Raw genomic sequence first — 12,875 nt, 5'->3', positions numbered from 1 at the left:
TACAGGATTCTTAAACTTCAGAGTAAGTGGTATTTCTCTGGTAATGCAGATACTGTGGTGTGAAATGGTAAGTTGGTATGTGATTGCTAGAAACAGGGTTGTGAAATTCCTGAACTTCAGAGAGTTTTCAGTAACAGGTCTCAGAATGGGAACTTCGTTACAATGCCTGGTAGGGTTTGCTCGCATTAATAAGCTATGCAAAACAGTCAGTAGAAACACAGAGCTAAACATATGCTCATAGGCTGGATGTGGAAAATATTCTACAGTGGACATAATTTAGTAATAAAGAGAGAAAGGCAATGCTCTGTAAGCCCTAAGGAAAGGAAAACAGTGTAGTGAAATTACTTCTTTGCTCTGTAATGCTGTGTGGAAAGAAAGAAACAGGAAAGATGCATCACTATATCTGGAGGAACTGAATTGTCAGATTTTGGTTTCTATAAGGAAAAAAACCCAATTAAACTAAAGTGATCTTTAATTCATGCATAAAAGGTCACTCGGGAACAAGAAAAAAAGCCTACTTATGCCCAAACTGGGTTTATACAAAAATTTTGAAAGTGCCACAGATTGCAAGGCTATAATTAGCCTTGAAAACCTTGGGACAAAAGTTTCTTAAGTAGATTGTGAAATGATTTCTGAAAGAATAGAAACGGCCAGAAGGACTGGCAATCTCTTTGAGACAGAAGCATCCCTTTGGCAGGGGTAGTGAGAGGCAGAGATTGGAAAGGAGACTTACTTTCATCTGCAGCTTCACACAGTAAGCCACAATGCAAGAAGGAACAGAATAATTTGTTAGATGATGTGTGCAGGTGTTTTTGAAAAGGCAAAATCTTCTTGGCTATCTAAAATGGTTAAAATAATTTGTTGCCATGCCATCAGAGGAGTGACAGAGCAGCATGAAAGGGGAGCATGTGGTTTGGAAGAGGAGGACAGGCTCTTGTGGGGTGTCAAGCTGTTAATTAGCTGTGCCACAATATGAGGCTGAGTTGCTTGCTGTCCCTTAATAATTAAATTGTTAGAAATATGAAAACTTTGTGCTCTTGCAGCTGGGGAAAAGTGTGGTCTGTCACCTCCCTGGCTAGATGAACTTCAGTGCCTTCAGTCTGGTGCCTCCTCTGCTTTTCCTCTTATTTCAGAGGAGGAGGAATCATTTCATTGAACCTGCATTTTGGATGGAGCCAGCCCCCACATTTTGAGGGATCCCTCCAGAAGGTGATGGAGATGCTCTGTAGTTACGGTGAAGGAGCTTGGGGTGGAGTTTGGCCTCTTGCTTTGTCAGCAGAGGTGTCCAAAGCTCTTCTGGCTCAGATTCATTATGAACTCGGGAGACAGCCTCAGTTTGTTAACACATTTGAAAAGTACAAAAGCAAGTTCATTTCAGTGTACATCATCGGTGTTAGAATGGATTGACTTTTTCTCATTTAAATTAAGTTTTGTATTAAGCCACAAGCTTCAATTAAAATTTGGAAAGTTCTAAGTCCCTAGAGGAGATATTACTTATATCCATCCTGTGGATACAAGCAAATGAGGAACATTCTTCTCTAAATGTCTGCTTTTTAACAGTTAAAAAAAAAAAAATTGACATAACCAAAAATACTAAAAAAAAAACAACCGAACCAAAACAAAACAACAAAAACCCAAACCCCGAAAGATATGATTTTGTTGTAGAGTTAACTGGGGCATGGTTTCACTGCAAGAATAGTCTTTAGTAATTCCTGGGAATCATCATGCTGTGGGTCTGTATTTTACTCACTACTGCTTGAAGTTGATTTGATACCATTGATGAGAGAGATGAAATAATGTATGCTAAAGTCATTTGGCTGACCTTGAAATCAAAGTGCTGGAAACAAAATCTAGCTGCAAATCAGTAGGCTGTCATTCTTTTAAAACTTGTTATCCAAATGACTTTAACAGTTTGTGGGTCATATGCAAGGTTAAGAATCATCTTGCATGGTGCATGTTTTGATAATAAAACATGATTTTTTTTTTTTATTGGAATGGAAGTGTTACAGTCAACAGGATCGGTGTGGGAGCTTGATTTCTTCCTGCGAGAAGATTGCTACTCCATATGAGCAATTGGCACAAGGTTTAGAAAGACAGATATGAGGCTTGCCAACCAAAGTGTTTCTCATTTTTTGCATAGAGAGTATCTACTCTGTCTATATGGAGAAGCTCCAAAACTGTTCCATTTTTAAATTTATTTGCAAGTCAGAGTACTTATTTTTGAGTAAAACTCTCTAGGGTCAATACAACTGTAAGTAGATAGCATTTTGGTGAGGGGCTGAAACAGGTTAAACATTAATGCTTTATTCTATCAAGCAACATTTGTGTAACATATACATTGCTATCTACTTAAATAGTGAACTCAGGATTTTTGATTTTAAAATGCCTTTTCTTTCCATGTAGTTATTCAGGTTTGAGAAATCACTAACATGGAATGAGTTGTGTAACCATGTTAACTACTCATTTTACATAACCTCAGGCGTGTTCCATCCTGAAAAACTGAATAACACTTGACAGTCCAGTGTGGATTGAATCCCTCCGAAAGGTATCATTGTGTTTACCAGTATTGGCTGTTACGTATAGATACACTGTCCAGCTCACTGTGGAGTAAAATTTGGCAGTGTACATAGACCAGAGTAGCTTCAGAGAGAAATAAAAACCCATATTCCTCAATAGAAATTTGCAGGTATTTTTAATAGGAAACCCGTATTTACTGAAATAATATTTTTGTAAAGTTCCTTCCGAACCAATTGTTCACTTCATGTTTTTGATGGGTATAGATAGAGCCATTTACAGAGCCATTCAGAGGGTAGCTCACTCCCCATAATCAACTACTGCTCATGATGGATATTTTTTCCATTCAGACTAAAATTGATTATCTGAGGAGACAAAGAATGTTGAAAAAGCTATAGAATAAGGTGGAGGAACTCGTATGAGGTGAATAAGGTACCCTAAAAAGTAGCCTATAATTTACCTATACTAGCAATAGGTAGTATACTGCCTGTTGGTAGTATAGGTAAAATTCCCCACATAGTTAAGCATAGGGAAGGGTGAAGAGCAGCAGAACCACACACCTAAAATGACTTCTTTTAATTAAAACTTTGGAGTTTCCATGTGCTTAATACACTTGTTGATAAGTTACCATATTTCAAATCTAGATGTGACTAGTAAAAACAGTATATGGTGATTAAACTATAAATAACTGGATAGAGAGAACGACCCAGGATCAGAGGAGATACAAATAGCTCAGATGGATTCATATGTGTAACTTGAATTTTGAGAGGTTGGGTGTTCCTGTTTATTGTACAATAATCAGCCTGAGGAGTATTATAAAAATATAGATGGAATAAGGAGTGACTTTTTGATAATTTCATGTGGCTTGGTTTTGCTGATACCAGACAACAGACTGGTATCAGCAAACTTTGTTGTTGGGGATTTCCTTAGGTTTAGCCTAAACTTTAGGAGCAGTCAGTCCTAAAGGCTATTACATCCCACCTGTGCCTGTGCCTTCATATGTTTTAGTGCTTAGCTTCCCTACCTAGAATGTGATATGGTTTGGAGATGCCTGATGGCTTCTCCATCAGAGAAGGTTATGAAGTTATCTTTTGTATTGTTAGTCAAAGCTGAAATTCAATTTGCAGCAGCAAGAAGCAGAGTTCTCTAAGCTATTCTTGAGAGTTTGACCATTATTATGTTCTTAGACCATGGCAAATGGACTAGCTAACAGGTTAGTGTAAACATTTTAATATATAATAAGGAGGTAATTAAATCAATTTTTCTTTTTCAAAGTAGTCAACTCTTATTGCAACCATCTGTCTGATGTTTTGGAGATTCATTTAATTGACTGCTCTATGTGATGTTCCTGATTTTAATGGCTGAATCAATGAGCAATTGAGCAAACTATTCTCATTTATCTAGAGGCTTTCTTTTAGCTGTGAGGCTCTGTTTGCAAAAGTCGAATGGTTATGGCACTTGCTTTGTTATCCTTTTATTCAGTGCTTCAAAATGGAACTTGCATGTTTCAGGGCTGGATTTCAGAGTGGAAACCATAAGCTTCTTGCTTGTATAACCACATTCCAAGGTTAGTCTGAATAGCTGAGATAATGAATTTGGTCTTTGTGTATTCTTAAATAGATAGATAGTTTTTCACATATGTGACTTTTTTTGCTACAATTGGACGCTTTCCTTGGGAGCTGCCTAGTTCCAGGCTGCACAGTTTCTGCTTTGTTCTCTGCTCTCATGCCTGCGACAAGAATAACTTAACCAGATTTCAATATAGGAATTGTGGGCCGCTAAAGGACGTATTGTGTTACTGCTTAATGCTGTATAAGTTGATCAGTGGGTAATATAAAGTCTATGTTTTAGCTGTTTTATGATGAAAATATTATTTCAACAGAATACATGGTAAAGTCATTGAACAGTGATCTTATTCTCAGAATGATGGAACAAGGTATTTTCCATATACCAGAAGTTAGTAGAGCTGCTCATTTTGTTCTTGCAGGCTTCAAAAATAAAGCTATTTTTAGGCTTTTCTGAGCAGTTGTGCATTTTTTTAACTGAAAAAATATCTTCTTTGTTTCCTTCTATTAGGACCAGCAGAGGTTCCCATGATGTCACCCAATGGATCCATTCCCCCTATTCATGTGCCTCCTGGTTATATCTCGCAGGTATGCTTTTTGAAGATTTAAAATTATGTAAGAGCAATAACATGAATCCATTTAGGCAGGTCTACTTGGTAGAAGTTTCATTTATAAATATTAATGAGAACAGTAATACATTTTCATATTCTGCCTCTTTACTGACAGTAGAATCATAGAATCATAGAATAATTAGGGTTGGAAAGGACCTTAAGATCATCTAGTTCCAACTCCCCTGCCATGGGTAGGGACACGTTACGCTAAGTCATATCACCCAAGGCCTCGTCCAGCCTGGTCTTGAACACTGCCAGGGATGGAGCATTCACAACCTCCCTGGGCAACCCATTCCAGTGCCTCACCACCCTAACAGGAAAGAATTTCCTTCTTATATCCAATCTAAACTTCCCCTGTTTAAGTTTTAACCCATTACCCCTCGTCCTATCACTACAGTCTCTAATGAAGAGTCCCTCTCCAGCATCCCTGTAGGCCCCCTTCATATACTGGAAGGCTGCTATGAGGTCTCCACGCAGCCTTCTCTTCTCCAGGCTGAACAGCCCCAACTTCCTCAGCCTGTCTTCATACGGGAGGTGCTCCAGTCCCCTGATCATCCTCGTGGCCCTTCTCTGGACTTGTTCCAACAGTTCCTTGTCCTTTTTATGTTGAGGACACCAGAACTGCACACAATACTCCAGGTGAGGTCTCACAAGAGCAGAGTAGAGGGGCAGGATCACCTCCTTTGACCTGCTGGTCACGCTCCTTTTGATGCAGCCCAGGATACAGTTGGCTTTCTGGGCTGTGAGCACACACTGAAGCCGGCTCATGTTCATTTTCTCATCAACCAACACCCCCAAGTCCTTGTCCGCAGGGCTGCTCTGAATCTCTTCTCTGCCCAACCTGTAGCTGTGCCTGGGATTGCTCCGACCCAGGTGTACACATACATTTGCACAACTGAGCACACATGTGCACCTTCACACTCTGGTATGTATACCAGTTTTATTTATAACACTAGCAAACGGTATGCATGTAGATTGAGCCTATATATATATGCAACTTCTTTCCCTTTGTTGGTCATACTTTAAGTTCTAGTGTGACAGCTGGAAGGGATAGGGGATGGTGGAAATCAGAGGAACCACTGTAGCTATAAAATATGCTGTTGATCCTCAGTATCTTCCCACCAGAAATCCTGCAGCATATCCAGAACTGGGAGGGTTTGCTTTGTTTTCAAGAATAAATGTGATTTAATTATCAAGTTATGGAAAAATCTTTTCACTAATCTATTTTGGAACTCTTGAACAGCTACTGCTTTTCTATGTGCCCTTCCTTCCATCTTCTGCAAATCATAGACTCTTTCTGCAGGAATAAAAAAAAAAGTAATGGTTGATGTAAGGCAGTATAGCTGTCAACGATACAATAAATCCAGTACCTTCATTACTTTCTTTGAGATCTGGACTGGACTGAAAACTTCATTTAAAGTATACAAAGTAATTAAAATATCCTTGCTGAATAGTGTAAGAACCTTTGATACATATATTTTGGCATCTTGTTAAATAGAAAATAGATGATGTCCTAGAATCCCTTCCCCTTCCCAGGAAACGTGAGCTTGTGTAATTCTGAAAAATTGTGGATGGCGTCATACTTAAATCCCACAAAACACTGCAATTGCTCTGTGGTATTTTAACCTCTGAACAGAGTGAAAACAATACAGGGGACACTGCGAGCCACCCTAGGAAAGAGAGCAGGTTAGCTGGTGGTCTAGCTTCCTCCTGCTCCTCGAGCGTCCCAGGTTGAGTGGTTGGGGTATGCTTTGAGGCCACATTTGTAGTTCTGCTGAATACGTAGTGTTTAATACTCCTCATGGGCTTGCCTAATTTAATAAGCTGACCCTTGTCATGCAAAGAAATGTTTTTAAAGATTTATGCTTCCTTTGAAATAAATTTAACACCTTTTTATTATTAAAATGTTTATACTTCTCAGCCCCTCTATTGAGATGAGTGCTTGGGGTGTAATGGAAATGCTTTACAAACCAGAGTGATGAAAGTCTTCCAGTTGTATCTCTGTCTGAACCCAGTTCCTCTTTAATGCTTTTGGTGCGGTACCATTATAATTCCACTAAAGCCCTTAAGTAGTTTCTTAACCAAAAAATCCCCAACCAAAAACCCTCTTCTGAAAAAATTTTTCTGACAAGCTGGAATATGTTGTAACGTAGTCAATTTATAACTTTCATATGTTGTAAAGTTTTAGGGGAAAAGCACTGTATGCAGTGTTTTTAGGCAGCAGAATATGTGTTATGATGTCTGGCAAGTGAGCCTCTTGCCTTTCAGACAACTTTGTATTAAATGGCATTTGAAAGTGTGAGTAATCAAATTAGTTCTTATTGTAGTAATTGTTTCTGCCTTTTTTTGCTCTTGCTCTCGTCTACTACCTCAAAAGTTAAAATCTCTATGATAAACAATGAAAACAACTTAAATTCCGAATTGCAAAGGAAAGGCCATAAAGCAAATCAGTGCACTCAAAATACATTTGATTTTTGTGTTTGATTTGTCTCTGAAGTATACATCTAAGAGTCAGGCAGACAGCAGGTGTCCCTACAGAGAAATAGAGGCAAGATATCTTTTTTTCCATTTTGTTTTACCAAGCCTGTTGGAGCTGCAAGTATTAGCCTCAAATATCACAGTAGTTTATGTGGTGAATGCAACCCTGGATTAAAATAGTGCTTCATTACCTCTTTGGTATTGTGAAAGTGATCAGCAAAAAAATGGCAGGAGGTTGCCTGCCCTGCAAGATCAGCCCCATGGGAAGCAGCAGAAAAATAGTTAAACCCTTTTGCAAGATTTCAAGGACCATATTAGTAGTTGTGACTAGAAGCTGGGTTTGTTGACGTTAAGATGTTCCCAGTGATGAGGCTTAGCCGGGGTGGGAAAAAATCCAGGGAAATAATAAAAGACAAATACACACTATCAGTTCAGATCTTTCATGCTATAGTTTTGCTTTCAAAGGCCAGTTCGATACAACCAGTTACTATACATTTCCTTTTCAGCAGACAAACCTCTTTGTACCTCTGGCAGATATGAGCTACCAGATCAGAGATGATGTCTCTGCAATTCTTTGTTGGCTAATAGTTACTTAAATGTAAAAGAGAGAAAAAGTTCCTTGCCATGCTCTTGGTGAACAATACTACTACTGTAGAAGTTGTGGAAGGTGGAATGGCTGTATTTAATGCGTATGATGTCAGCAATTCAAACAAAATGTTGAATGTTGAAGGAGCAGCTCCTATGACTTGTCAGGAGCCAGACACAACCTGTTAATGCCCATTCCAGTTCTGAGCTGTGAACAGAGCTGCTTCCCTGCTAAGTGAGTCCTATGGGGCAGACTGTGAGCTCACCCTTTGCTGAGATGTCCACTAGAGGCTTCTTGCCATTGGGATCTGTGGCCCGATGCCTCCTTCTGGCTTCCAGAGCACTCTAGCTCCCTGGTGTTGGCATAATTTGAAGATTAAAGGTCATGATTTGGATGCTAAGCTATTATATTTGAGGACATCCTCATGGGTTGTTTCTGCTTTTCTCAGTATATGTTTGGGAAAAGGGAAGGAGTATTTGGGGTGTTCTAATGACTAGAACTAGAAAAATGGAAATGTCAAAAAGCACAGTGATGAACTTGTTTGCTTAGGGCTATTGGCTGAGGACTGCTCTCTCAAATCTGGAGCCATTCCACTGGAGTTTGAGGAATAACTCGTGTAGTTGGACATGAACATCTGGCATGGATCTCCACTTTTGATTTTATTTACAGAGTTGTTAATATGTGATCTTTGTTACAGGTATTTTAAGGCTAAAAGACTAATTTACCGCTTGGAGCATGAAGTACATATAGTGCTGATTAGGCAACTTTTGTCAGGAAGTAAAGTTGGGGTCATACAACTGAACTATACAACTCAAGCCATGGTCCTGCAGTTCAGTATTCCTGTGTGAAGCACATAGGATTTGACAGAACCAAAGTATAACTTCTAAAAAGAGGAAGGTATTTAAAGTGGTAGAAAATGCATCATATCCTCAGGACTCAGGATTTTGGTCTTTGGGTAGAGGATGTATCCAAGAGAGGTGTTTTTCTTCCAAACTGTCTAGCGTATGCTTTTAGCCACAAACTGGTTTTGTATGGCTTACTGCTCTCTGTGTGTTTTGTAGACTGTGATCAATCAAGTCATTCTTTTAACATGGTGGTCATCCTAATACTCTGAATACAAGGAAGATTGTGCTCATCTCAAGCAAACCATAAAGTGAGGATTGGTCTTGAAGATCTGTATCATTCTAAATTTGAAATACCCAACATTCTTGCCAGCATTATAGATGTTCAGCTGTTTAATTTCCAGGTTCAAGGTACAGATTTAATATTGGTGCTTGTATGTGATGGATGGCAAAGATAATGATGCAGACTTCCCAGGGCTGGTGTGTTTGAATTGGCATCCTTAAGAAATTAAGTGAGTAAATAAAATGTTGACATCCAAGTTCCTTGAGGGTGAGCTCATTCTGTATTGTTTCTGGTACAGATTGGTTTATGAATGAACTTTCAAACTAGTTTATGTACTGGTTTTCGCCAACCAGTGGCCGTGCACCAGGTGTCCTTGCAGAATCTGGTAAACTAAATGAAATAAGAACTTTTAAATTTTTTTATTTTGAAGTGGGAAGTTAATTGTATAATACCATATTACACCCATTCAGTAAATGTGCATGTTACGGAATGACAGTGACTGTATTCCTTTAACTGGAAACTTACAAAATATAGGTACAGTTTACCTGTGCAAAATTAATATGCCTGTGTAGTACTAAATTTCAGTGGAGAAAAATGTGAAAATGTGGGGTAGTAATGTACCTTGAATATGGGAATTATCTCTAGTTACACTGAGTTTTGATTGCTGCAGCGATACCCTTAATGTAAAGCAAATAACATTTAAAATGGTATTCTCAAAATATGGCAACTGACGGGGGAGGCAATTTTATTGTGTATGAGTAATGTTTACTCAGATTCTCCTGAAAGATCATTTATCTACCTCACTCAGCAATTAAGCTCCCTAAAATACAGAAAAAAATACACTGAACTATGCTATAAGAATACTCTTATTGAGGCAGCATGCCAGTCACACCTGCAAGCACAAAAAATAACAGCAACAGACAATTTACCTAGTAACTGTATACAAAATAAAGTTTAGCTCTAGGTGCCAGAGGACGGGAGATCTTTCTTTTCTGTAAATATAAACTGCTAAAAACAGCAATACCAATCACTTTTAATATTCTAATTGCATCCGGAGACCTCAACAGGGATTGGGGTTTCATTGCTGCTTGGCACTGAAGTAGAGGCAGTTTAGAAGACAATGTGTTTCCTGATTAATTTATGATCTTCATGACAAACGGCTTTAAGCAGATACAAAGAACTGCAGATTTCTTCTTTAAATAGAAAAGTTTTTCCTCTCTGCAAATTTACTTTATTTGCATTAATGGATCAAAACTAATTGCTCTATCTTTGATGAATTGAAAGAGTGTCACCTCCCAGAATGGCACTGCTACAATCTACCCATTGCAAGTTCTATAAATCAAGAGATATCTACAGACTTAACCCATGATGGTTTTGTAGTTATCTAATGCATATAATAAATGATACATTGCATTGCCAATTTAATGGACTGTTAAGGACTGAATACCGTATTTAAAGATTATATGTGATTGTAAGTTCAGGAGGAAAATGCCCTGTAGAATAAGGAAATGAAGTCTTAGGGTCTCCTGTGTTTTTGTCTTCATTTGGAACATGGGCACATGAAGTAGCAGGAATGCTGTCAGCATTTGTGGCCTGGGAGGAAACAAATAGAAGATACTGGTCTCTTAGCTTTTTGCCCAAAGTCATGTGGAAGGCTCGAAAATACTTTGAGTTGGAATAGATTATCATTGTAGGTCCCTTCTAATTGAAATACTCTATTCTATCCCCTCATCTGCATCTTTTCTCTCACTACTGCTGATATTTTAGTCTCATCTAGCAGGATGGTTTCATCAGAAGGGTCTTTGACGGGACTTCAAGCTTTCCTCCCTGCTTTTTAGAAGATAGGTCAGGAAGAGGAATCTTTAATTTTAAATACGGTTTACGTTATGTGGTGCTACAGTGCAAGCTTTCTGTCTAAATCTGTTCCTTAACGTATTCATCTTTCTTTAGAGATCAAAATACACATGTAGTCTGGTCTATATGCACAAATAAGAGCTTGTACCCTCCTGCAAGGCTGAAGTTTTCTTTGAGGCTTGGACTAGTTAAAGTCGTAATGAAAACTTTTCACATCAGGGTGTAGGAACTTGCTTTCTCAAATGAGAGCATGATCCAAGCCTCAGAGAGTTAAGTTGAGCACTTCTGTGCACCATCCTAAATAAGTAGTTCTGGTTTTCAAATATTTGCTGAATGGAAAAGGATTTTTCTCTTCTCCGGGTTTCAGAGTGCAAGTTTGAGACCTGGTACCAGGATAAAGATGCTGTGGAGGCTGAACCAGTTGAAAACCAGTAACAGAGATGGGAGGCCAGAAAGTGCAGCAGTTAAAATGATGTGAGAGTCTACATCTCTGAGTTTCAGCTGTCTTTGAGGACTCTGTCTTCAAAATGTAAAGCTAGCAGATGACAAATTGCTAGCTGAAGTTGTAAATTTACAGGTTAGGATCAAGTGTGCTAAACAATTCCTATCCTGGTTATGCAGCGTAGGAAGCAATGCATTTTTTTTTCTTTTTTTTTAATGTAAAATATCAGTTACAAAAGAATGAATTGACTTTCTATAGAAAATTTTCTTCTGTAGGAGGCCAGCCAATCCACAGAAGTTGTGTCCATGGTTGCAGCCCATAGCTAACAGACGTAAATTCATATAACCTAAGGACACACACAGACTAGGGAAAGAATTGGGTCAGCTAATACTAGTTAAATTTTACCCTGTGCTAACTTGCTTAGCTGATGCTTGAGGCAGCAGTGCTTGTGGCTGTGGGCATTGACACTTAGACAGGGCTCATCTCTTTCACCAAGGTCAGCAGAAACAATTATGTGCCCATGCCAATCCTTTACTTCAAGGTATATCAGCATTAGCAAACTTTAATTTGTGCTTTAGGCTAAGATACTAGTGTGACAAGCATCACTGGAGGATGGGGTTCTGTAGAAGGGTCTCTTCTGCTGATGCTCCTATGGGGTGGAGTAAATAACTACAGCTCAGGTTGCTGGTAAACAGTGGAGAGTGGCAGCATCTTATTGCACATGCCCTTGATGCACATTCACTTACCTCATACAACACATTCATCACGTATATTATACCATCTGTGTGTCATCAGTCAGTGTAGGAAAAAAAAACCCAGATTTTTAACAGCCTTTTTGTTGTACAAAACTAACTTACGTTTCCTTCATGCTTTTCTACTTTATGCGCGTTAATGCACAGAATCGAAGATAGTAATAGTTCTTACACAGTTGTATTTTTAAGTTCCAGAAATGGCAGAAGTTTTTTGACTAAGCTTCAAGAAAGGCTTGGCTCCTAAGCCTGGACTGAAATTTGGCTGATTGACTGTTCTCCAGAAATATAGCTCTGGAAAAATTATAAGCTGAAAAACATTTTTCAGTTTAAGCACATTTCCACCTTCCTACATCTGTTTTTACATGCTTTGACTGTGGCATTTGGGGCCAAGTTATGCATATTCCAGAGCTGATTTGCAGGGACGTATAGACTAGCTCTGTAGCAGAAAAACTTTCTGCCCTCTGATTTGTCTTGAACAGATACCTGTTGTGAACAGAGCAATTATTTTGAAAATGTGTGTCAACACAACAGCTTCTTGCAGAGTGCCTGTCTCTGCACACACACAACTTATCCACAAGAGCAGTGCCAGCTGATTTCCAAGTGTTACTAATTCCATACGCACAGTTCTGTCAAAATTGGTGGTAGGAATTTTATGGGCAGAATGTAAGGTTGGTCCCAATGAGTACTCTTATTTTGGTGCTTTGTGTTCCTTTTTCAATTGTCTTATTCCCTAAATACAGGTTATCTATTTTGTTTCTTACCCACATAGTTATCACTAGCAGCAGTAAGTCTCCTGGTGATTAGTGTGGTTGTCCGAGTCTCCAAGAAAAGCCACATCACCACTATGATTACTTCTGCTGATATTAATTTTAGAAATGTGTTTATTAATAAACCTAAGGACCAACCGTTTTCTAGTGGGAGAAGAAACAGTAAATACTGCTTGTGTTA

General features: G+C 38.7%; 1 protein-coding gene across 1 annotated transcript in view; it reads left to right on the top strand.

Moving 5' to 3' along the window:
- The window catches only part of FNDC3B (fibronectin type III domain containing 3B), a 210,452-nt gene that overhangs the window by 97,900 nt on the left and 99,677 nt on the right, over positions 1-12,875 (top strand). Inside the window, exon 4 of the mRNA XM_061452540.1 lies at positions 4,591-4,667. Within this exon, the coding sequence (XP_061308524.1) occupies positions 4,591-4,667 (77 nt within the window). The remainder of the gene's footprint in view (positions 1-4,590; positions 4,668-12,875) is intronic.

Source organism: Pezoporus flaviventris, unplaced genomic scaffold, assembly GCF_033815535.1.
Source record: "Pezoporus flaviventris isolate CSIRO_AGI_PZ_B2104156 unplaced genomic scaffold, CSIRO_AGI_Pfla_v1 ptg000013l, whole genome shotgun sequence".
NCBI lineage: Eukaryota > Metazoa > Chordata > Aves > Psittaciformes > Psittacidae > Pezoporus > Pezoporus flaviventris.
The sequence above is the reverse complement of the archived record's forward strand: the minus strand, read 5'-3'. Positions and strand labels throughout refer to the sequence as shown.